This window comes from Panulirus ornatus, chromosome 68 (assembly GCF_036320965.1).
Source record: "Panulirus ornatus isolate Po-2019 chromosome 68, ASM3632096v1, whole genome shotgun sequence".
NCBI lineage: Eukaryota > Metazoa > Arthropoda > Malacostraca > Decapoda > Palinuridae > Panulirus > Panulirus ornatus.
This window is the reverse complement of record NC_092291.1, coordinates 24,373,717-24,400,403: the sequence shown is the minus strand read 5'-3', so window position 1 is coordinate 24,400,403 and position 26,687 is coordinate 24,373,717. Positions and strand designations below refer to the sequence as shown.

At 38.2% G+C, this 26,687-nt stretch overlaps 1 protein-coding gene across 4 annotated transcripts in view; it reads left to right on the top strand.

The window, feature by feature from the left end:
* Nucleotides 1-26,687, top strand: part of LOC139747379 (furin-like protease 1) — a 315,203-nt gene that overhangs the window by 3,657 nt on the left and 284,859 nt on the right. For all 4 annotated transcript variants that reach the window (XM_071659635.1, XM_071659633.1, XM_071659634.1 and 1 more), the window contains exons 2-8: nucleotides 980-1,102; nucleotides 1,249-1,377; nucleotides 3,888-4,053; nucleotides 15,434-15,606; nucleotides 16,493-16,616; nucleotides 17,696-17,880; nucleotides 25,115-25,233. In XM_071659635.1, coding sequence (XP_071515736.1) covers nucleotides 980-1,102; nucleotides 1,249-1,377; nucleotides 3,888-4,053; nucleotides 15,434-15,606; nucleotides 16,493-16,616; nucleotides 17,696-17,880; nucleotides 25,115-25,233 — 1,019 coding nt within the window. The remainder of the gene's footprint in view (nucleotides 1-979; nucleotides 1,103-1,248; nucleotides 1,378-3,887; nucleotides 4,054-15,433; nucleotides 15,607-16,492; nucleotides 16,617-17,695; nucleotides 17,881-25,114; nucleotides 25,234-26,687) is intronic.

Here is a 26,687-nt window from a genome sequence, read left to right as displayed (position 1 = left end):
GCAAATTAGGAAACTGGATCTGTAATTTTTTAACGAATCCTAGAGAGTAATATTTGTTCACTGTTTGACTTCCTTTTCCTTCATATAACCCTCATAGTACTCATCTTGTTCCCCTAAAGCAACATAAAACGACCATATGGAAGCTTAACTGACTGAAGTGGCTGAAAATTTTTGAATGGGTATCAACAGTGCCACAGAAGATATGAAAGATGCATTCATAACCAAATAACAAACAGAAACTTGCATAACAATAATACAAGAGATGCAGCATGGATCAAGGTGTAATGGTTTTGAATGGTCACCTATGTGGTTAATGAAACTGCTCTCAGATATTCAGCAGTGGTGATAGGTTTAGTATCAAAATCTTTGAAACAGAGAAAAGCAAGATAATTAGGGATACTCTCCCAGCTGGATTACTGTTGCCTATCAACTCCATTGATGGCTGGAGAAATTACTGAAGAAAATGATTTTCAAAGGGTCTTTGTTGCCAGAGTTATTCGTATTTGAATTACTCGGGCAAACTAAAAGCCATGAGATTATTAGAATGTGGATACAAGAAGCACATCATAGCCACATGGTAAGTGTTGGAAGGCAGCTTGGATGTCTCCCATAGGTGGAGATGGGTATCTGGTAAATCCTTCATGGTTGGAGATGGGCAGCTGCTGGATGCTTCAAAGGTGAATGGGTAATTGGTGGATGCTTTGCAGGTGGATGGGTAATTGGTGGATGCTTCACAGGTGAATGGGTAATTGGTGGATGCTTCACAAGTGGGATGGGGAACTAGTGGATCCTTTAAGGCAGAGATAGGTAAGTGGTAAATGCTTCACAGTTAGAAATGTGTAACTGGTGGATGCTTCACAGGTAGAAGAGGATAGCTGTTGAATGCTTCACAGGTGAAGATAGCAACTTTGTGTTACTCAGTGAATGGGGGAGGGACAAGAAGAGATTCTACATCTTTTACATTTATGTTTTTTTTCAGGTAAGATGGGCAGAGCAACAGGTGGTGAAGCGGCGTGTTAAAAGGGATTTTTTACCCAGGGCCACGACGAACTATAGATCAACCTGGATGAATGACCCTAAGTGGCCGCAGATGTGGTACTTGGTTAGTACTCTATGAAAGCAAATGTTTCCTCTTGATTTTCATTTCAAATCTCATAGAAATTCTATTAATAATTTAAAGCTATAGTTTCCTTCTAAGCATTTGTTTTATAGATTATTGCTGGTGATTGCATTTGTTATCCTTGATAGAATCGTGGTGCTTCACTAGACATGAACGTTCAAGCTGCCTGGGCAGAAGGTGTGACTGGTAAAGGTGTTGTGGTTACAATCCTAGATGATGGACTCGAGAAAGATCATCCAGACCTCATCAAGAACTATGTAAGTTTTAAGAATTTTTTTGTTTATATATAGAAGACTGCATGTGACTGTCAAATCTAGAAATTTTACAATCATTTATAGTTTCCTGTTATGAGAATATTATCAGTGAATCACATTTATGATGAGAGGAGGAAAGATTTTTGTGTAAAAAAAAATTCCTCAACTTCTTTTAATGACACAGCGAATGTAATTGGTATTGCTGTAATATTCAACTGCCTTGGAAATCTCACACTATGGGAATAGCCAAGTCTACCTATAAGAAACTGGGAGTCTTGTTTAGATACTGAAATTTCTTCCAAACAATTGCTTCATTTATACGATAGATTGATATGTCCTTTTATGGAATAGTGCTTTCACAGATGGGGTGGCTCAAGCTGTACATACATACTAAACAGAGTTGATCCTGTGCCACAATGTTGGTTCACTTCTCCTCTTCACTGTGTATTGGTTTTTGCTTTAGAAAGGTGGATGCTTGTATGTCTCCACCAGTATCTAGGAAACATAATCCTCAGCAAGCTGCTGTCTCATTATTATGTGGCCATTGGTAACTAAAGGGTGGGCCCTTTTGATATTTGTTTTCCTTATACCTCAAGGCTTTGGAAATCTCAACCCCCTCATGTGTCTTTTGGAAATCTCAACCTCCATGTTTTTACCAGTAATGTTGATCTGGCACTTTTTAAGAGACAGGTTTTTCACTTTCTCTAAAATTCATAAATACTAATCCTCTTCTTTCCTTTCTCCCTTTATATTTCAATTAAGGCCCAGCCTTGATGTGGACTTTTATCCATGACTGGAGCCTCCAGCATAAAAAAAAAAAAAAATCAATTCATTTGTGTATGCAAAATAAACAATAAAATGAGAATGAGAAATCACTTTACGCTTGGGCCTTACTTCCTTATTATTTATTGCATTGTGCTGAAACATCTGCAGAACTTTGACACATTATTAAAGTAAAATTGGTGGACAAAATATACTTCTGAAGTGAATTTTATCATTGTTTGATGAAAAGCTTATAGTTTGTAAAGTTGAATACATTACTTAAAACAATATCAGAAACTTGAAATATGAGAGTAGGAAAGGGAAACTTAGTTGAGCATTAAGGGGTTAGTTAGAGGCTGATGAAGTGTGAAGGAGGGGAAAGATTTTTATTTCCGCTTGGGGTTGTTGGTTCGTTTGTGATTTTATTTATATGAATGTTACTAGACTCTGCCTGCAAGTGGTTAATTTTTTATATTACTCCCAGTTCCTCAACACTTTTTTCATTATCAATCTTTTTTTTCTGGTGGTCTCGAAGGTGTCATCATTTTCTATGGCCCATGTTATGAGACTCCTGCACCTTCAATGTTACCCTGTTTCCAGAAGCAGTGAAATGATGTATTCCATAAAAATGAGACACTAATCAACAAGATCACACTCCCTTCCATCGACTAACAAGTATACAACTTTACCAAAAGGTGACTTTTTACTTGTGGCATAACAACATACCAGGTATCACTCCATGATGTTCATATTTTTCTTCATTGTATTTTCTTCAAGTTCTCTTCTGTCCATCTATGTATTACAATATTTTCTTCAAGTTCTCTTCTGTCCATCCGTATATCACATAAAAAGCTTTTTGCATTTTTCGTTTTTCTCCAGTTATCTAATTTGGTGTTATCTAATTTGGTGTTATTATCAAAATACCTTATCACTTCCTTTAAACTCTATATGTCTATCATAATCATACACATGGCTGAAAATGCTGTTCTTGTGGCACACCTGGTAAAACATACTCTTCATCAGACATAGTTCCCTCTGCTGTTGCTGTATATATAAGAAGCAAAAGTGAAAAGTGCTTTGTTGTATGATCATATAGAAAATAAGCTGAAATTAGTAAATTGGAGAGAAATAAAATAATTTAAGAAGGAAAATTATGGAAATGAAAGAGAAACTGAATCTGAGAATCCTTTGAAATTATCTGAGAGATACCTAGCAAGGGAAAGAGATAGTCTTTAATGCCCTACAAAATGACAAAAACTGTAAGTAATAAATTGACAAATGGCTAAAAATGGCTCTGAATGAACTCAGGATTAACAAAACTGCAATGCACATAGCATGAGGAGTATTCTCTAACTTTGTCTGTTGGCAAAATCTTGTTGTAGGTACATGTAGTCTGATACACCACATTCACATGTAGGTCATCACTCATCACATGAAAACACCCAAACCTTAACTCAAAAATTCACAGACTTGCACAGATAAAAATTACACTCCCATGTATCCACCCCACACCCCAGCCTCCCAACTCAATATGCACCCATAACCACAACTTACTACCACTTATCATTTCACTCAATGACATGCATGTATGTTCATGTTGAATAATGCACCTCATGGCACATGATTCATTTTACAGAGTGGATGACACATCAATTTAGTCAAAGTTATGAGAACTGATTTATTTTTTCAGATTCATTTGCATATATTATGAATTGTACTATTTTTATACTCCTGTTACTTCTGTTTTACAGGATCCCAATGCATCATATGATGTTAACAGCCATGACCCAGATCCCATGCCTCGATATGACCTTGTTGATTCTAATCGTCATGGCACACGCTGTGCCGGTGAGGTGGCAGCTGATGCTAACAACTCTATTTGTGCTGTAGGTGTGGCCTTTGAGGCATCAGTTGGAGGTGAGTGATGGTAGTTTGATATTCTGATAATGAAGTTTTTCATTCAAAATGATTTGCAGCTTCAATTTACCACAAATTGATTTTTTTTACCATCTGCTTTAACTTTTTACATAAAAGAAATTTGTTTCATTCAAGGCTAGTTTGGTATAGATGTAAGTCTGCTTTATGAATATGAAGTACATTTTCATATTCATAGTGGATGTAGCTGGAGATCATTTACAAATCAGTGATTATACCAGAATGTGAATATCTGAAAGGACATTTTATAGAAGTGCTTACTTATTAGTTTTAGATACTTATTGTATAAAAACTTATCTATCTATCTATCTATCTATATATTTAGATGTCTGAATAACAAGGGTACAAGTTTGTTAAATATACCTGGCAAGGTATGTGGGGGAGTATGATGGCATGAACATAGCATCAGATTGGGTATGAAGTGTGGACTAAGTGTTAGCTTAAAATTATTGTTTGAGGACACTTTAAGAAATGGGAGTTGTATGTTGCATCTTCCACACACTCAGAAAGTTAAGAGTAAATGTGAATAAGAGCAAGGTTATTAGGTACAGTAGGGTTGAAGGTCAAGTCAATTGGGAGGTGAGTTTGAATGGAGAAAAACTGGGGGAAGTGAAGTGTTTTAGATATCTTGGAGTGGATCTGGCAGCGGATGGAACCATGGAAGCGGAAGTGGATCATAGGGTGGGGGAGGGGGCGAAAATTCTGGGGGCCTTGAAGAATGTGTGGAAGTCGAGAACATTATCTCGGAAAGCAAAATTGGGTATGTTTGAAGGAATAGTGGTTCCAACAATGTTTTCTGGTTGCGAGGCGTGGGCTATGGATAGAGTTGTGCGCAGGAGGATGGATGTGCTGGAAATGAGATGTTTGAGGACAATGTGTGGTGTGAGGTGGTTTGATTGAGTGAGTAACGTAAGGGTAAGAGAGATGTGTGGAAATAAAAAGAGCGTGGTTGAGAGAGCAGAAGAGGGTGTTTTGAAGTGGTTTGGGCACATGGAGAGGATGAGTGAGGAAAGATTGACCAAGAGGATATATGTGTCGGAGGTGGAGGGAACGAGGAGAAGAGGGAGACCAAATTGGAGGTGGAAAGATGGAGTGAAAAAGATTTTGTGTGATCGGGGCCTGAACATGCAGGAGGGTGAAAGGAGGGCAAGGAATAGAGTGAATTGGAGCGATGTGGTATACCGGGGTTGACGTGCTGTCAGTGGATTGAATCAAGGCATGTGAAGCGTCTGGGGCAAGCCATGGAAAGCTGTGTAGGTATGTATATTTGCGTGTGTGGACGTATGCATATACATGTGTATGGGGGGGGGTTGGGCTATTTCTTTCGTCTGTTTCCTTGCGCTACCTCGCAAACGCGGGAGACAGCGACAAAGTATAAAAAAAAAAAAAAAAAAAAAAATGTTGCATCTATAGACCTGGAGAAAGCATGTGATAGAGTTGACAGGGATGTCATGTTGAAGATGCTACAAGTATGCAGTGGGGGAGAAAAGCTTTGAGATTTGGTGAGGGTTTTTATTGGAAGAGTAAGGCATGTGTTTGAGTAGGAGGAGAGAAGGGTGGGTGGTTTGAAGTGAAGTTTAGTCTTCATGAAGGTTGTGTGATGTCATTATGGTTGTTTTATCTATTATGTCTGGGTGGGTGGTATGAAGTGAAAGTGGGTCTGCATCAAGGTTGTGTGATAACATTATGGTAATGTAATCTATTTATGGATGGAACAGTGAGGGAGGTACATGTGAGTCTTGTATAGAAGGGTGGTTGTGCATTATACTAGGGGTTTGGGGCATGGGAGGTGAGTCATTTGCTGTTTGCAGGCAACATGGTTTTGGTAGGAGACCTGAGAAACAAAATGCAGGAGCTGGTGACTGAGTTTAGTAGAGTGTGTAAAAAGAGGGCATTAAGAGTTATGTGAATAAAAATAATAAAAGGTAATACAATTCAGGGGTGGGTGGATAAATAGTTGGTTTGACTGTGAATATAGATGGCGAAACATCTAAAGAAAGTGAAGTGCTTTAAATACATAGGAGTGAACTTGGTGGCAAATAGAAATGGAGGAGCTGAAATAAATCATGGCCTGGAAGATGGGAATGCAAAGGTCCTAGGTACACTGAGGAGTGTGTTGGAGAGGTCACTCTTTGAAGGGGCAAAGATAGGTATGTTTGATGGTATAGTACTTCTGATGGTATTGTATGAAAGAGGGTGAATGTGTTGAAAATGAAATATCTGAGGATGATATGTGGTATGAGGAGGGTTGATCATGTAAAGAAATGACAGTGTAATAGAGATATTAAGCAGAATATTATTGAAAGCTTGACAGGGTCTACTGAAATGTTTTGGGCACATAGGGAGGATGAGCAAAGAAAGACTGACTAAGAGAATATATATATTAAGAAGAGAGATCAAGTGGGAGAAGGAAGCCAAAAGGTGATGGAAAGATGGAATGAAAAAGACTTTGAGTTATTGGAACTTAAACATTCAAGATGACAAGAGGCATGCACTGGATAGAGCTGATTGCAGAGATCATAATTTTTTAATACAGTACTGTCATAAGGAGAAGTAATGAAAACCCCAAATTTACCATATGCAGAAAACAGTCAAGCAGATGAATTCATACTTTTCCTATCTGTTCAAAGTGATGATTGGATTTTTTCCTAAGAGTAGTACATACCTTTGGTAATGAATACCTTGAAGACAAGTTTATTTATATTAGGCATTCAGAATATGCACTGGTTTACCTTAAGGGTGTGATGTTGAGACTGAAAGACAAGGCAAAAAGGACAAGAGAAGGATACATCTGTGAAGAATGAACTTCATCTGGAGTGGCAGAGAGAATTTTAGTTGTCCCCAAGTCAAAGCAGTCTTAGTGCAAAGATGTCTTCCTTTAAGGAACGGGAATGAGTGTTGCGACCTCATTGGGCTGTAGAATTGGTGAGGTGGTGAGGCTTAGATGGGGAACTGAGATGAAGGATGCAGTGACCATCATCTACAAGGTTCCATGTAATGCTTGCCAATGTGCACATTACAGAGATCCAGGACATGAGCTAATGAAAAGGATTCCAAAACACAAGGTTAATTTGAGATACCATAGAACTTCTAGGCAAAAGAACATGGACATTTGCTGAAATAATTCTTGAAGGAATGAAGAAGAGGTTGAAGAAAGATATTTAGGGCCGCAACACATGTATAGACATGATGAGAAGGGGCAGAACCATCAAACAAATCCAGCCTGTCAGGGACCAACTCATTGCCTGTAAGGAAACGTCCTCGAAAGGTCACATAAGCTTGTTTTACCTATTATGTTGTTATTTGCTCTGTGCAAGGTAGTAGTGAAACTTTAGAGAAGTGATACTCATCTCGGATCTGTTTTTCCATAATCACCCTACCTACCTACACATATCTGAATAATTCTGAAAACCATGTAATTAGGCTTTTATCTTTGTCTTGTTATTAAGGAGAAAATGCAGGTTGGAAGCTTTAGATTTTCTTAAGATGTAGGACCATTAGAACTTTTGCAATTTTTTGCCTTTATGCATGTCCTTCTTTCCTTCTGATGTGATTCAGAAGACTTAATTAGAATTGATGGAATCTATGCCTAAGCAGATTGACAAAACATTATTTTAGTCATTAGATTTATTAAGAATTAAGGGAAGGAAAGCAGGGTAGTAGATTAACTGACAAAGAAATCATCTTTGAACAACCCTAAGCTTTGGTTTGCAGGATGGTTTTCTTCAAAGTTTTCAAGGAATTCACTCTCAGCTAATGGCTCTGTTGCTGGAAAATTAAGACATTTCAAGGAAAAAGTCAGAGTTTCAAAGTTTTCATTTTTGATCAGTCCAGTATCATTATAGTTCTGTGAGAGTCGGAGATCACCTTCAAGAATTCTTATATTTTTGAAGCAAAGCAATGAATCCTTTTCAAATATTATGAATGTCTGACATGATAATGGAAAATTCATTCAACCCTCTAATGACAATCAAGCAGCATACAAAGGACTATATTATGTTTTAAAAATGGCAAACAAAAGTATGATAAAGCCAGTGAAAAATCATTTTTCCAACATTAAAGGGAGATTCAGGAAAGAATAGAATGGAGATCTTGTGATATTAAACAAGTAAAACAAATAAAAGTTCAGTTTGATTTCAGTGAAAAAGGTCTACAAAATTTTAGAGAGAACTGTGTGAACCATAAGTATGGATATGGGGGATAGTTATTGATAACTCCAATTTATATCAGGATGAAGTTCTCAGGCCAGCAAGAAAATTATGATATAGTATGATGCTTCTCCAACTAAACCTACAGATACAGGATTTTGCATGGTTAATTTCAGTCCACATAACCAAACCAGTGCCTCTAATAACAGTAGTGCTTGTAAGTCTTGAAGATATGTTAATAGATTCAAGAGTAGTGTTTCGTGCAAAGCTGCTAAGTCATAGAAATTATCCAAAATACAGGTTTCATCTATGCAGGGAAAAGCTCCGACTGTTTGACATCAGAAGTTCACTTGACCTGGAATTAGACAGTGGTCCTGAACAGGTTTGCTCTACTTTCCAGTAGTTAAGGATCTGGCTTATTGAGGAGCACCTGTTGCCCTGCAGCAGTTTTGCCAGTTTGAACATATGCTTGCAAAATTTAGTTTTACAGCGGTGTACATGATTAAATTAAGTTCCATGACAGTTGAGTGGTGCCATGGGTGAACAGTTCATTATGGTAAAAGAATGGATTGGGTGAGCAGGTTCATCATGGTAAAAGAATGGAGTGGTGGTCCAAGTAGAAAAATGTGCTGAGCCTTAGCTTGGACTCGCTCTCAGCTGGGGCAAGCACACATCACACCAGATTGTATGCCATTTGAGCGATGCTGTGGTTGAACAGGTTCATCATGGTAAAAGGATGGATTGGATGAACAGGTTCATCATGATAAAAGAATGGAGTGATGTTCCAACTAGAAAAACATGCTGATACCTATGGCTAGGAATTCTGTCAGCTGGGGCAAGTGCATATCACTCCAGGTGGGGTTACCATTCTGTGGAGGATCTCAGAAAAACATTATGATGGACAGGGGTTCAGATATGTTGGCCCAGTAATAACAAAGCATTAGTGGTTCCGAGGCTGCTCCTCTTTCTGAAGAACTTGAGGGGTCTAATTTTTGATGGACAATACCACAGTCATATATTATTTGATAAACAGAGGTTCATAACATTCATTTCTTCTTTTAGAGAAAGCAGTCACAGTCTTACCATAGCAGAATTGAATATACTGTTTATTCAAACATCATTACTCTGTAAGCTTGCACTGTTTGGTGAGATGTCCTAATGAGTTCAAGGACAGTATTGTCTGAAATTACAGTAAGAACAGCTGCATTCAGAGGAGATTAATCCTCAGGTGGACTTTGTCTTAAGGCCAGTACTCCCTTCCTGTCCTAAGTTTCTCTTGAGTTATTTGTTAAGGTGTAGTAGGGGTCATTACCTTGACCTTGGATTGTCTGGAAAAGGTGATTTTTAGACTGATTATTGACCTCGGATTGTCTGGTAAAGGTAATTCTTAAAGTGATTTCTTTTGGAGGTTCAATGACTTAAGCAGCATAGGAGTAGTTGAAATAACCCTTGGTGCAAGAGACTGCTGCAGAAGTGCCACTTTCTTCATGAGATTCCTCAAAGCCTTGGTTATTAACATGTAAAAGAAACCAACTTGAAAATTTTAGGTTTGGAGAAACTGTAGGCCGAGATTTTTTTCAAAAAAGGTTAGAACAAAGTATGGAGAAATCTTAGCAAATTATCTTTGTTACATAAAGTTTGCTCCTCCACTTTCAGTTGCCCTTGAAATTTTTAAAGCCATTTGAAAGGTTCTGATGTTTTAACTGAATTAGTTTGGAGTCTTTAGTCTTTTTCATGACCTGAAGATATAGCCAATGTCACTATTGCATGACATAAGGGGTCTTAATAGGAGACTTTTTGGTTGTTGAACTTGTTACTAATTGATCTAGCCATGTGTAGAGTTGATTGTCAAGATCCTTTCTTCTAAGGAAATCAGTAGCTTTTTCATCTTGGCCTAAATGGGTGCTGTCAAAGGTGCTGAATTTTTGACTATGTTAGTATTATGGATATTAAAGTTTTCTAGTGTCTTCTTATATTGAAAACACTATTCTGTTTAGCTTTGGGATTAAGAAGAGAGTGAAATTCTTTTGTCGTTTATGTGGCATAAGTCTACTGATTTTTGAAGACTTTTTCATTCCATGTGAAGTTATATTCATTCCTAAAGTTTATTGCTTAGATTAGATCACTAGAATTAAAAGTATACCTATTGGAATACAGTTCTATACAATTTCCCCTGAGGAACTTCATCCCTTATGATGGGTTGGATCAAGAAGTTTTTCCTTGCAACCAGTGCTGTCTGCTAGAGCACATGTTGTCAGGATATTGAATTGTACCTTTGGTTGTTTGAGGAATCCCTTCCATGATAAGATTTTGAAAAGGAGTCTGGTATTCTGCAAACATCTTTGATTGGCAGTTTTAGATATGGTTGACCTTTATTGTGTGGCTCTGGATATACAGCCATCAGAAGAGAATGGTTCAGAATGTATTCAGTTGTCATAGGTAAGCCCCCCTTTTCTTTTAACAGGCTTTCTATGAGTCCCTTTTTATTCATATGGGCATGCACTTAGATGCTCATATGGCTTTGAGTTTAGGTAAAAATGTAGGGCAAGATTTGGTAAAAAATTAAGTAAGAAATGTAGAAATTTGCTGTATATGCATGAGTGCCCCCCCCCCCTAGTTTCCAAAAAACAACAAAAAACATGGTTCACAATGTGTTCAGTTGTCATAGGTAAGCCCCCCTTTTCTTTTAACAGTTTTCCTTAGGTTTTCTATAAGTCCCTTTTTATTCATATGGGCATGCACTTAGATGCTCATATGGCTTTGACTTTAGGTAAAAATGTAGGGCAAAATTTGGTAAAAAATTAAGTAAGAAATGTAGAAATTTGCTGAGTATGCATGAGTGACCCCCTCATAGTTTCCAAAAAACATCCATTTCCATAGTAGGATGGAATTGCAGGCTGCAATTTTGGAAAGTATGTTATTGTCCAGTTGGAAGGTTGTACCGGCAATATGAGATGAGTGGTATGAAGAGGAAAAATGGCAGGAATAAGTGGTTATACTACTGAACAATGCCATTCTGCTGTTTTCTGTTTTAACATAAGGTTTGATATTCTTAGAGTGTCTTGTCAATGTAAGTTTGAAGTCCAAAGGTCAATGACCAGCTGCTCATTCATCACCCAGCACTCCACAGAAGCAAGCAGAGGAGGGCCTGGAGAGCCCAAATCTGCTAGTTTGTTTGTAAATTGAAGATGGAATTATTACTTGTGTTCAGTGTTTCTGCTGTATTTCTGTCTTCAGTATTATATATTATGTTTGACCAATTTATAACTGCATTTATCACATCCATGGATATGATGTCCTATGGAGGAATTTTCTCCCCCTTTCCAATCCAGTGCATGATATGACTGTATTATTTTCAATCTTTTGATATCATCAACTTTCTGAAGTACTCTGTGATTCATATGTTGAGTTCCAATATGCTGTTTCCTTTTGATAGCAAATGAGAAAAAGTTAGTGTATAGTACATGTGTAGATTTAATTAGAAAGTTGGGGTGATTAGAAATAATTGGAACATTTCTGAATGTTCTTATTTACTCAACATGAGAACCTGCTTGTCTTTCCTAATCTGTAGCAGCACCTGGAGTAGTGAGGATGATTATAAACCATCTAGGAAAATAAGCAGGATGAAAACCTGAAGTATGATTAAAGGTAAAACGAACTAACTTTAGTAGAAGGTAACACGGATTTAGTTTAATTTAGTCTCTTCCTCTCCATTCCTATGCATATTACTGTGTTATTTTCAATCTTTGATATCATCAACTTTTTGAAGTCATCTGTGATTTATATGTTGAGTTCCAGTGAGCTCATTTCTTTTGATGGCAAGTAAGAAAAGGGTGTAGATTTAGTTAAAAAGTTGGGATGATTGGAAATAATTTGAATCTTTCAAAATGTGCTTATTTACTCATCATAAGAACCTACTTTTGTTTGCTAATTCATAGCAGCACCTGGAGCAGTGAAGGTGATTATAAACCATCAAGGAAAATAAGCAGGTTGAAAACACGAAGTGTGAGGAAGGGTAGTATAAACTAACGTTAGTAGAAGGAAACGAATTCAGTTTCAAAAGATTAATTCTCAAGAAAAAAGGATTCTAGGAGGAGGCTGTGGAAATGAAGCGAATGAATCCATGTAGACTACATTTGTTTTGTTGCTATCTTTAATATCATAGACAACTTTTCCTGGGTAATGTGTATTGTGATATATGCAGGATCTTACTCAGACATTTCTCTTACCAACATTCTGCTTCAAGTACAGTATTTCAAAAGTAAATTTTGCTGTTGATGACAAGATCTGGGTCTTGGTTGGTTTAGGAAATCAGTAGCTACATGGTTGCACTAATAATGAATACAGATATGATAGAGATACTTTGGGGAAGGTTTTAAGAGTATATGGTATAGAAGGTTAGTTGCTAGAAGCAGTGAAAAGTTTTTACCAAGGATGTGCGGCATGTGCACAAGTAGGAAGAGAGGAAAGTGATTGGTTCCCAGTGAATGTCGTTTTGCGGTAGTGATGTGTGATGCCCCCATGGTTGTTTTATTTGTTTATGGATGGGGTGGTTAGGGAGGTAAAGGCAAGAGTTTTGGAGAGAGGGGTGAGTATGCGGTCTGTTGTGGATGAGAAGGACTGGGAAGTGAGTCAGTTGTTGTTCACCGATGATACAGCTCTAGTGACTAATTCAGGCGAGAAACTGCAGGGGTTGGTGACTGAGTTTGGAAAAGTGTGTGAAAGGAGAAAGTTGAGAGTAGATGTGAATAAGAGGAAGGTTATTAGGTTCGGTAGGGTTGAGGAAAAAGTTAATCGAGATGTAAGTTTGAATGGAGAAAAACTGGAGGAAGTAAGGTGTTTTAGGTATCTGGGAGTGGACTTAGCAGCAGATGGAATGATGGAAGTGGAAATGAGTCGCAGGGTGGGGGAGGGGCAAAGGTTCTGTGAGTGATGAAAAATGTGTGGAAGGAGAGAACATTATCTCGGAGAGCAGAAATGGGTATGTTTGAAGAAATAGTAGCTCCAACAATGTTATTTGGTTGCAAGGCATGGGTTGTAGATAGGGTTGTACGGAGGAGGGTGGATGTGTTGGAAATTAAATGTTTGAGGACAGTATGTGGTGTGAGGTAGTTTGATTAAGTAATGAAAGGGTAAGAGAGATGTTTGGAAATAAAAAGAGTGTGGTTGAGAGAGCAGAAGAGGATATATTGAAATCGTTTGGACATATGGAGAGAATGAGTGAGGAAAGGTTGACAAAGGGGCTATATGTGTTGGAGGTCGAGGGAAAAAGAGATGGAGACCAAATTGGAAGTGGAGGGAAAAAGAGATGGGGAGACCAAATTAGAGGTGAAAGGATGGAATGAAAAAGGATTTTGAGTGATCGGGGCCTGAACATACAGGAGGGTGAGAGGTGTTCAAGGAATAGAGTGAATTGGAACGATGTGGTGTACCATGGTTGACGTGCTATCAGTAGACTGAACCAGGGCATGTGAAGCATCTGGGGTGAACCATGGAAAGGTTTGTGGTGTTTGGATGTGGATAGGGAACTGTGGTTTGAGTGCATTAGATATGATAGCTAAAGACTGAGTGGCAGGTTCTCTTATCTTTCCTACCAGCATTTTTTGTGCCACATGAAATCCTATATATTTGATTTGTATACACCATGACATTGGAAATTTTCTCTGTAGTTTATGTAGGACTTGATGATAATGGTATTACCTTTACTATGTATGTTCTCTGCAACATTTATTGTACATTCCTGAAAATAGATAGACCTAATGTCAAGACCAGAAAAAGTGGCTTTACTGGCATGTAAAGAAAAGATTTTATACAAAAGGCAGTATCATTACTAGGCAAGTGCTTTTTTTTTTTTTTTTTTTTTTCCAAGAAATACTGGTATCTCCTGCAGGTCTTTTAAGATACTGATGTTGTTGTATATGTTGCTCAGTACCTAAATTAACAAATTGCCAGAGGTTTCTGGATGGAAACTTTCAGATTAACAAAGGACATATGCTTATTCTTTTTTGGAAATAAAGCTATTGAAGATATTATGAAGTACAGAGTAAGACTGAAAAGGCCTTGATAGATTGATTTATTTTATCCAATGCATGCCTTTCACTTTTCAGAATTTTCAGGCCTAGATACCCCAAGACCTTCACTCTGTCCTTCCAATTTCTCATCCGCCTCCCCCTCCTTGTGTCCTCCACTTCAAACATGTAGATCCTCATATTCAATCAGTATTTGAACCATATCAACACACCTTGGTCAGCTGTCTATTAAATTGCTCAAAATACCACACCCCTCTCTTCTACTGCCATTCCTTACATGATCATCCTGCCTTGCACCATGTAATTATCATTAGGCTTTTCCTGTACATGCACTCTCTTCCTTTCTTTTGCATTCATTGACCAAGACTTGCAGCTATACAACATTATTGTTACTGCTATACCTGAAAACAAAGCCATGTGTATTCAGACAGACACTGTCATCTTTCATATGCTGCATATTGCACCCAGAACCTTGGTCCCTTCTTCAGTACTGTGACTTTCTTCAGCCTCCATGTTTCCATCCACTGCATTGTCCATTTCCATTTATGTAAAGCCCTCTGCCCTACAGGTCATGCCTTATCGTCACACCATCCTTGCTCATCCCTCTCTTGCACCTCATTTCCTTACTTTTGTGTATTTTTACTCTCAACTTTCTATTTTTCTTACATCTTCCCAAACTCTTAAACTATCCTCTGGAGTTTCACCAGAATCATGTCATATGCAAACAGCAACCACTCCACTTCTTATGCCTCCAAGTCCCAGTAATTTATGGCTCTGCCTCTTGCTTTACCTTGATTTAATACAGACTTTTTACAATGTGGGCAATTATATCCTAAAGTTGCTTTTCCATGACAAACTGATTCAAAACTACCATCGTAACTTCAGTGAAAATAAGATCTAAGGTTGCACAAAAATAGTTATATTGTAGGATTTTTATTGGATCTACAGGGCTGAAGTAAAGATCGGTGGTTTTAAGCAGTATGTCTTTGGACAGTAACTTCAGGATGTATTTGACCACCCTGAATAAGCATAGAGCAATGAAGGGCTCCCTGTAGGAATGTTCTATTTTACCATTACAACTTATTCAAAGAGAAGGTAAAGGTTAGTCAGATGAATGAAGAAGACAGTATTGATCTGTTTTTTGCTTCTCAAATTGCTGAGTAATTAATATGTACTTTTGAACAGGTGTACGTATGCTAGATGGGGATGTTACAGATGCTGTAGAAGCTAGATCTTTGGCTCTTAATCCTCAGCACATAGACATCTACTCTGCTTCATGGGGACCTGATGATGATGGCAAGACTGTTGATGGGCCTGGACAGTTAGCAACACGAGCATTTGTAGAAGGAATTAGAAATGTAAGACACCCATCCACTTGCTTGCACAGTTTAGACAATGCATATACAGTATTTGTGACTGAAGCACATTTGTAACCAAGTCAGACATAAATTGAAAAAGAAAGTTCAGTGCAAGCTAGACTGCTGTTTGTAGTTATTACGTTTGTACACTGTTTATTGTTTTTTAATGTCATCATTTGCAGTCTGTGGTAAGAACATGTTTTATATTATAGTTTTTAACTTAGTTTAAAATTTTACTGTCATGATGTAATTCCTAGGAAACTCTAACACCAGATATAGTCTTTGATCATGATTTTGAGTATCTCCTATTACTTTTGAAGAATGAGATGGCATATTTATAGTTGATCATATAGTGACTAAAGGTTGTAAGTAATTGTTTTATTTGTATGGTTTAAGAGGGATATTAGTATATCCTTATTGCAATGCTTTTCATCCAGGATATCCTAAAGCCCAAGAGTTCTGAAAGCATCCTTCTAGGGTTGTGCAAAATAATGTAATGATTATAAAAAAGAATGTTACGGAAGTCCAATAGTTCATAATCCATAAATGGAACTCTTTTACCATGAGCTTGGCTAATGTTCAAATGTTTGCCAGAAATTTCCATATGAATTTATAAAGTTTTGCTTAAGAAAGAGGGGGAAAGAATGGATGAAGATTGGGATTCTAGAAAATGTTACATGTTTCTTACAGGGTTCCTAAACCAAGGAAAGGCTGAAACATGCTGCTTTAGTGATACATCTCTGCGTCATTTTGTTTTTCATTGTTTAAATTGAATAGGATATTTTTGTACAGTGTGAAAAGAATAACTGTTTTTCACACTTCCTTAGTGTTTCATAGTGACTCAGCTTGCACCCTATTACTTCATAATTTTGATGTTAATTTTCAGGGTCGTGGTGGCAAGGGATCTATATTTGTATGGGCATCAGGTAATGGAGGACGGGACCAAGATAACTGTAACTGTGATGGTTACACAAACTCCATATGGACACTCAGTATTTCATCAGCCACAGGTAGCTTAAAACCTTAAAGAGGTTATTTACGTCTCATTTTAGTATTAAACCTTGCTATTGATAAAGATTTCATTATAACTGGTGCATTGATCGTAATATTTAGATTGAAACTGCTATCACTAGATGACTATTTGAGTGAAAGAAATTTCTGACATTGATTAGTTAAAGTCAATACACATTGTGCTTATTCTTTTTATTACATTTCCATAAGAATAGTAAAATTTATCACAAATGTAACTTTTGTGCATGTATGACAAAGTACTACAAGATGATATACTGCATAAGAATCTGCTTTGTTGATTGAAAAAGTGATGATTAGGGATGGACTTTGTGCTTATTATGAATGAAATGATGTATGAAGATACATGAAAGCAAAATCATCCAGGAAAGATTGGGGAGAAAAAAAGCAAGATTAGGAGATAATTTTCTCATACTCAAAACCTCATTGCCTTCCCTGCCTGAGGTTAGGAATAAGTAGACAAAGGACTCATTTGCCCACATTCTCTCTTTAAATTTTGTGTAATGCACTTTGAACCTAATCCTGTCATTCCCAGAGCCCTGCAGACTGTGGCTTACCTTTATTTGCCCTGGTTATATTTAGAAGAATGGAGATCGACATTAAAAAAGAGAAAAATGTATAAGACAGGACAAAACTTTGAGTGACACTGCTGTTGATAAAGTGTTGATAAACCAGAGAGGAGGCTAGATATGAGGGAGGGAACCCAAAAGAAAGAAGCTTGAAGATGAGACCCTGATGGCACACCCAGTTAGGTTTTATATAGCAAGGACAGCTACACAGGAATCACCAAAATCTTTCAGGGATGATGACCAAACATAAGTAAGATAGGAAAGGATGTCACTCACAGATCTCCCCTTATGGATGAAATACTGATGATCAGATGATATTGTAAGGGTGCTTGTGATTATGATGAACATTACTTTTGCTCTCTGTGATTGTTGTGTGACTTCTGATGATCATGTAGATGGTAAGACATGGATTATTTACCCCATAAAGTAAATATTCCTCACATACTGTGAATAAGGTAATATGCATATTTTATCTGAAATAAACATTACAGAAAAGGGTCGTGTTCCATGGTACTCAGAGGCCTGTAGTTCCACCCTTGCAACTACATACAGCTCAGGATCTCTGGGTGAACGCCAGATCATAACCACTGACCTTCATCACTCCTGTACTTCGTCACACACAGGCACATCAGCATCTGCCCCTTTGGCTGCTGGAATTTGTGCTCTAGCACTTCAGGTAGTTACATGTGTATTTACTCATGCTTAGTATTTTCTTAAAAAGAAAAAAGTTATTTAGAGGTAACATTTTTTTAGAATAGCTGCAAAAGGTTGCTCTTTGAGGCATGAACATTTTGCTGATGAAAATGTGTGATATCCCACTGATGGTGTGATATTTTTCTTGGGCTGAATTAGCATTACATTCAGCTAGGACCTGCTTTTCATATTGTCAAAGATGCATAACGTTAAACATATTTCTATTACCATATGATGTATCATACTTCTCATCATTTTTAATCTTTTCTCTGTATTTTATATTTTTGCTTGGTGGTATTCTCGAATATTTTAAAGTCCAAGTCAAGTTATCAGTATACCGTATATGTACTGCATGTGTACAGACTCAAGTGTATGATTACTTATTATTGTTTATACACCTCATTCTTGTATATTACAATTATATATTTCATAGAGGGTGTTTTGAAATGGTTTGGGCACATGGAGAGAATGAATGAGGAAAGATTGACCAAGAGGATATATGTGTCGGAGGTGGAGGGAACGAGGAGAAGTGGGAGACCAAATTGGAGGTGGAAAGATGGAGTGAAAAAGATTTTGAGTGATCAGGGCCTGAACATACAGGACGGTGAAAGGTGGGCAAGGAATAGAGTGAATTGGATCGATGTGGTATACCGGGGTCGATGTGCTGTCAATGGATTGAATCAGGGCATGTGAAGTGTCTGGGGTAAACCATGGAAAGTTCTGTGGGGCCTGGATGTGGAAAGGGAGCTGTGGTTTCGGGCATTATTACATGACAGCTAGAGACTGAGTGTGAACGAATGGGGCCTTTGTTGTCTTTTCCTAGCGCTACCTCGCACACATGAGGGGGAGGGGGATGATATTCCATGTGTGGCGAGGTGGCGATGGGAATAAATACAGGGAGACAGATGAATTATGTACATGTGTATATATATATATGTCTGTGTGTGTATATATATGTGTACATTGAGATGTATAGGTATGTATATTTGCATGTAGCATTTATGGATCTGGAAAAGGCATATGATAAGAGTTGATAGAGATGCTCTGTGGAAGGTATTAAGAATATATGGTGTGGGAGGCAAGTTGTTAGAAGCAGTGAAAAGTTTTTATCGAGGATGTAAGGCATGTTTACGTGTAGGAAGAGAGGAAAGTGATTGGTTCTCAGTGAATGTAGGTTTGCGGCAGGGGTGTGTGATGTCTCCATGGTTGTTTAATTTGTTTATGGATGGGGTTGTTAGGGAGGTGAATGCAAGAGTTTTGGAAAGAGGGGCAAGTATGAAGTCAGTTGGGGATGAGAGAGCTTGGGAAGTGAGTCAGTTGTTGTTCGCTGATGATACAGCACTGGTGGCTGATTCATGTGAGAAACTGCAGAAGCTGGTGACTGGTAAAGTGTGTGAAAGAAGAAAGTTAAGAGTAAATGTGAATAAGAGCAAGGTAATTAGGTACAGTAGGGTTGAGGGTCAAGTCAATTGTGAGGTAAGTTTGAATGGAGAAAAACTGGAGGAAGTAAAGTGTTTTAGATATCTAGGAGTGGATCTGGCAGCGGATGGAACCATGGAAGCGGAAGTGGATCATAGGGTGGGGGAGGGGGGGAAATTCTGGGAGCCTTGAAGAATGTGTGGGTCGAGAACATTATCTCGGAAAGCAAAAATGGGTATGTTTGAAGGAATAGTGGTTCCAACAATGTTGTATGGTTGCAAGGCGTGGGCTATGGATAGAGTTGTGCGCAGGAGGATGGATGTGCTGGAAATGAGATGTTTGAGGACAATGTGTGGTGTGAGGTGGTTTGATCGAGTAAGTAATGTAAGGGTAAGAGAGATGTGTGGAAATAAAAAGAGTGTGGTTGAGAGAGCAGAAGAGGGTGTTTTGAAATGGTTTGGGCACATGGAGAGAATGAGTGAGGAAAGATTGACCAAGAGGATATATGTGTTGGAGGTGGAGGGAACGAGGAGAAGTGGGAGACCAAATTGGAGGTGGAAAGATGGAGTGAAAAAGATTTTGTGTGATCGGGGCCTGAACATGCAGGAGGGTGAAAGGAGGGCAAGGAATAGAGTGAATTGGATCGATGTGGTATACCGGGGTTGACGTGCTGTCAGCGGATTGAATCAGGGCATGTGAAGCGTCTGGGGTAAACCATGGAAAGCTATGTAGGTATGTATATTTGCGTGTGTTGACGTATGTATATACATGTGTATGGGGGTGGGTTGGGCCATTTCTTTCGTCTGTTTCCTTGCGCTACCTCGCAAACGTGGGAGACAGCGACAAAGCAAAAAAAAAAAAAAAAAAAAGAATATTTGCATGTGTGGACGTGTATGTATATTCATGTGTATGGGGGTGGGTTGGGCCATTTCTTTTGTCTGTTTTCTTGCGCTACCTCGCAAGCGTGGGAGACAGCGACAAAACAAAATAATATAATAGTTTTGATTTATTGAAATTTGGGTTTTATAACCAAAGTATTTGAGTTTCACTGCATGTTTTGCTTTATTACAATATCAGTTTCAGGATATACATAAATATTGAATTTTTGGAATGATTTATATCTTTTGATATCAAGTTCATTGATTTCCATAATTCTTTGATGGTTGAATTAGTTTCTCATATTTTTGGGTTAGATTAAATTGAGAAATGTGGATTCTGTTTTTTATTTTCTGCAACAGTACACTCAGAATTTGGTGAGAATGAAGGTTTTTAGGGATTTTAGGGAAAGATGAAATGAAGTAGGTGGGAAGGGCGTTGTGAAAGTGAGTTTGCATGGGAAAGAGCCATGTGAGAAGAGATGTCAGGAGAGATTTAGTGTAGAATCTCTACATTGAAATTAAAAGAAGCTAAGGGAGTGGATGAGGAATAGGAGGTGTTTAGGGAAGGACTGTTTATGTGTACAGGAGAAATGTGTGTCATAGAATGATAGGAAGTGGACAGGTGAGAAAGGGTAGCGAGTGGTGAGACGAGGAAAGAGAGGTGTATGGGCTTTACTTGGAGGGAAGAAGTGCAAATGATTGATGGGTTGTATATGAGATAAGGGACAAAAGAGGGTTGGGGTGAGCAACCTAAAAGCTTCATTTGATATTCTTTTTCTTTCACACTATTCGCCATTTCCCGCATTAGCGAGGTAGCGTTAAGAACAGAGGACTGGGCCTTTGAGGGAATACCCTCACCTGGCTCCCTTCTCTGTTCCTTCTTTTGGAAAATCAAAAAAAAAACGAGAGGGGAGGATTTCCAGCCCCCCGCTCCCTTCCCTTTTAGTCGCCTTCTACGACACGCAGGGAATACGTGGGAAGTATTCTTTCTCCCCTATCCCCAGGGATATTACCAATTTGATATTACCAATTAATAAGTTATTTCATATGAGTTAGCAAAAATGGGTATAGGTGACCACAGACAGTTTAATTATCTCCTATTCTTTATCTTCACTACTTGCCTTTAACAGCCTGAGATCAGAATGTAACATGCTGGTCTCTGAAGCCAGACACAAATACTCAGACATAGTGCTCAAGGGATTCAAATAAAATTGTTATGGATTCCATCTCAAATTGGCCTCTGTGTGCATGACAAAGCTGATGCTTTAGCCAAACTTACACTTGGTAAAGGTGATGTTGAAAACAATATTGGGTTGTCAATTAGAAGCCTCAAAATTACAATAAAAAAGAAACTAAGTGACCTCTTTTGAAGCATGGACAAGTTCAGATAAGCACAAGTTAAAACAATTTTCCATCATGGTGAAATGTGTAAAGCATGTGCATGGAGACCATAATAAGATCAGCAGATTGCATAATGTTGTAACTGCTAGACTACATCTAGGCTATAGGTACTATTGGCACTTTGGCCTATCTGGAGATGATCATGTAAATTGTAGAGTTTGTGGTGAAAGATTTGGACATAAAATAGAGAATTATATCTTAGAATGTGAAAACATAGAGCCTTTTTGGGATAGATCTAAACCAACACTGCAAGAAATGTCACAACACCTTATTTGTAATAACAAGATACCTGAAATTTAAAGTTTGTATCCACTTTTTCCATCTTGTCGTTAAAACTCACCATACGAAACTATGTTATGTATGCATTAAAGTACCTTTTATGAATTTTAACATCTTGTGTAATATCAGTCCTCTGGGTTATAACTAAGACCCTTTTGTGACCCTTGTAATCCTTTTGCTCTACTGCTCACAGAAAGAGCATGGGGTGCACAATGAATTTGGCAGGGTTACCAGCACAAATTAATCAACAGTATTAGCAAACTTCTGGGAGAATAAGAAAATGTTTCAGAAGGAGTTTAAGAGTGTGAGTAAAAAAGAACAAATTGGGACTTTAGTGAAGAGGGAAAATGGGGAAGTGGTGACAGGCAGAAATGATATGAAAAGGAGATGGAGTGAATATTTTGAAGAGATGTTAGATGAGTTCAATAATAGGATGACACATGTGGGATGCTTTGGATATGGAGGTATGCAGAATGAGAGAGTCATGGTGTTAGGTGAAAAGAAAAGTGGTGGTGAAAGTTTTGTGTAAGAAAGAGTGTGGCAGAATGGCTGGAGTGAATGGGATACCTGTTAAGTTTCTTAAGAATGAAGGTGATTTGTTGTTGATTAGATAGTTAGGATTTTCATTGTATTTATGGTTCAAGGTGAGGTGCCTGAGGATTTGTGGAATACCTATATAGTGCCATTGTATAAAGCCAAGGTTTACAACATTGAATATTCTAATTACAGAAGTATGTTTGTTAAGTGTGGTTAGTAAGTTGTATGATTGAGTGGTGCTTGAGTCGCAGTGTCTTACACAAAGCTTCAGATTGAGGAGGAAAAATTTGACTTGGGGAATGGTAGAAGATGTGTGCTTTGAAGAGAGTGCGCAAAAAATGCTTAGAAAAACAGAAGGACCTGTAAGTTGATCTGGAAGAAGCATATAGAAGGGGTGATAAAGAGTATGAATGAGATAGCAGAAAAGGGTATGCTATCGCAGTTTGTACAATAGAGAGGATGATTTAGGAGTGGTTGACTAAATGATCAGATATTGAGGGAATAAAGCAAATGGGGAAACCATAGTGGAGGTGGAATGATACAGTGGAAGGTGTTGCAAATATATGGTGTGGAAGGAAAGTTGTTTCAAGTGGTAGAGTTTTTATCAAAATCGTAAGTTATGTGTGCAAGCAGGAGAGAAGGGTTCCTGGTGAGGAAGGGTCTGCAATAGGGGTGTTTGATGTAAACATAGCTGTTTGACTTGTTTACGGATGGGTTGGTGAGAGAGGTGAAGACAAGGGTCTTGGAGAGAGGATTAGGTATGCAGTCTGTGGGGGGTAGGGGAACCTGGGGAGTGAGTTGTTTGTTGTATATTGATGACTTTCTGCCACTGTCCTGTGGCAGATTTGAGTGAGAAACGGCAAAGACTGGTTCCTGAGTTTGGGAGAGTGTTGGAAAGGAGAAAGTTGAGAGTAAATGCAAACAAGGGTAAGGATAGTAGTTTTAACAGTAAATAGATATTGGTTATATGGAGTGTGAGTTTGAATGAAGAGAACTTGGATGAAGTGTAGTATTTTAGATACCTGGGAGTAGATATGGTTGTAAATGGAACAATGGGAGCTGAAGGGAGCTATATAGTGGGTGAGGGGACAAAGGTTCTGGACACACTGACAAGTATGTGGAAGAGAGGTAAGGGCAAAGGTGGGTATGTTTGATGGTATAATATGGATGTATGGATGCAAGGTGTGGGCCTCAGGCAAAAATGTAAAGAAGACTGTAGATGTGTTGGAAATTAAATGTTTAACGACAAGTAAACAGTGCACAGAAGCTAAAAAGAGCAAACAAATTTCATGGATTCATAGGAAGGGCCTTCAAATATGAGTTCAGGGAATCATCCTTACTCATGACAGTTCATTTGTTCATCCCCATCTTAAATATTGTGTTCAGGTCTGGTCACCCTTCCTAATCAAAATACTTGACAGAATTGATAGAGTACAGCACTGGGCTACCAAGATGATTCCCAGGTTGCAAAACATAGCTTACAAGAGCCGATTAAACAACTTGAAGCAATTTAGCTTAGAAAAGAGAATTAAACAACTTGAAGCAATTTAGCTTAGAAAAGAGAAGGTTAAGAGGTGATCTAACACAAGTATTAAAGATATATGAAGGCTTTGGTAATCTTAATCTATCAAGTTACTTAAGACTTGATTTATCAGCTTTCACTTGTAGGAATGGATACAAACTTGTGGGCAAACATTGTACCCTGAATGAGGTGAATTACTGTTTCTTCAAGAGGACTATTAACATGTGGAACAATTTGCCAGTTAGAGTGGTTGAAAGCAGTATTATAGATGAGTTCCAGAATAGACTTGATAAATATTTTGCTTCAAGTCTATGACTTGCATTATTTGTGCCTCCATAGTTACATTGACAATTTGCAGGTTATTCTCTTTGAAATATCTATATACCAAATAACTTTTACTACACCAGTCAAGTTTCTGATTTTTCCACTATCACAAACAGCCTCAAAAGGACTCAATGGTCTGTTGCCATGTGTGGCATGAGAAGGGTTTATCGAATAAGAAATGATAGGGTAAGAGAGAGATGTGGTAGTAAGAAAAGTATGGATGAGAGAGCTGAAGAGGGTATGCTCTCCCAGTTTATACAATAGGAAGGATGATTTAGGAGTGGTTTACTAAATAGTCAGATGAGGAGGGAATAAGGCATATGGGGAAACCATGGTGAAGATGGAATGATAGAGTGAAAGGTGCTTTGATGGCTATGGGCTTGAACATTTTGGGCATGTGAAGCAGTCAGGAGAAACCACAGAAAGGTCTATGGGAAATTCAAAGTGGAGGTGGAATGATGAAGTGAAAGATTTTTGAAAGTTCAGGGCTTGAACATTTAGGAGGGTGTAAGACGTGCAAGAGATAGAGAGAATTGGAATGATGTGATGCACAGGGGATAGCATGCAGTGAATGGGCTGAACCAGGACACATGAAGCAGTCAGGAGAACCACGGAAAGGTCTGTGGGGCCTGGTTGTGGATAAGAGGCTGTGGTTTTGAGTATTATAGATAACAGCTAGAAAGTGAATGAGTCATTTTTTCAGCTTTTCCTGGTGCCACCTTGCTAATGCAGGATATAGAGAATGTGTATGAAAAAAGCAGTCTCATATTAGAGATTAAGAAGTTATGTTGTATATTGAAGTGAATAGCTGTTCCTGTATGCAATTTTGTATGTAATGCTTACTTCTCTGTATTAAGGTAAATCGGGACATGACTTGGCGTGACATGCAGCATATTGTTGTACGAACAGCAAGGCCTGAAAACTTGGAAGCTCCAGATTGGCATATCAATGGTGTAGGGCGTCATGTTTCACATAGGTAAGAAGAAAGGAAAGATCTTTATGCCTGTATATTTGATTCTTTGTTTTTCTTTGGAATTTCTTTGTATGGGCTGGCCAAGGTAGAAGTGTTTCATAGTTTCATTATTATGATATAAAGAATATCCTAATACTAATGTAGTTTTTCCCTTTTGAGAATACCTTATCTAATATCATACTCTTGCTTGATGTAGCAGGCTGTTTGTAATGTTTTATGTTTTTCCATATGTTAATTTTGTTCATTAAGGTCGGATAAGGGATTACAGAGGGTACCTGACTTACAAGTGTCTGACTTACAAACACTCATACTGTCGAGTGAGCTTCAAAAAACTGTGCAACATACAAACATTTACGAATATTTATGAACTGCAGAACTGCATATTTTTTCAATGTGTTACTTAACATGGTGTTCTCTTAACCATATATACTTAAGAATACAATATCTAAGACATTATTCCACTCAGGTATGGATATAAACTTCAGTTTTATGAATTTCTTTATATTTTTTTGATTTATGAACAGATTGACTTACAAAAATTGTCCAGGAGCCTAACCATTTCTTAACCTGGTAACCCCATGTATTGTAATCCGTACTTTTTTTTTTAGCTGAGATGGCATGGGCAGCTGAGGCCCTAATCCAGGCCATCCCATTAACGCTTGGGAAGAAGAGAGTGGTGAGAGTAAGTGAGCTTGGAAATCAGACTTGTATGAGGAGGCATCAGAAGAGATTGAATGTAGAATGGCAAAAGATGAGACCAAATGATGTGAGGGGAGTGAGTGAGGAATGGGGTGTATTTAGGGAAGCAGTGATGGCATGTGCAAAAGTAGCATGTGGCATGAGAAAGGTGGGAGGTGGGCAGATTAGAAAGGGTAGAGAGTGATGGGATGAAAAAGAAAATTCTTAGTGAAAGTGAAAAGAGAGGCATTTGACGATACTTACAAGGAAGAAGTGCAAATGGCTGGGGGATGTATAAAAGAAAGTAGCAGGAGGTCAAGAGGAAGGTGCAAGGGTTGAAAAAGAGGGCAAATGAGAGTTGGGTTCAGAGAGTATCATTAAACTTTAGGGAGAATGAAAAGATGTTTTGGAAGGAGGTGAATAATGTACAAAGGACAAGAGAACAAATGGGAACATTGGTGAAGGTAGCAAGGGGGAAGTGATAACAGGTAGTGATGAAGTGAGATGGAGTGAGTATTTTGAAGGTTTGTTGAATTTGATTGATCATAGAGTTGCATATGTAGGGTTTTTTGGTCAGGGTGGTGTGCAAAGTTTCCTCCTCTCTGACACGTATATCTTCACCAACCTTTCATCACTCGTCTCTCCATATGTCCAAACTATTTCAACACACCCCTCTTCTCTCTCAACTACATTCTTTATATTACCGCACATCTCTCTCACCCTTTCATTGTAAAGGTTTTCAGAAAGGAAGAGAGAATGCTGGGGTGAAGAGAGTGGTG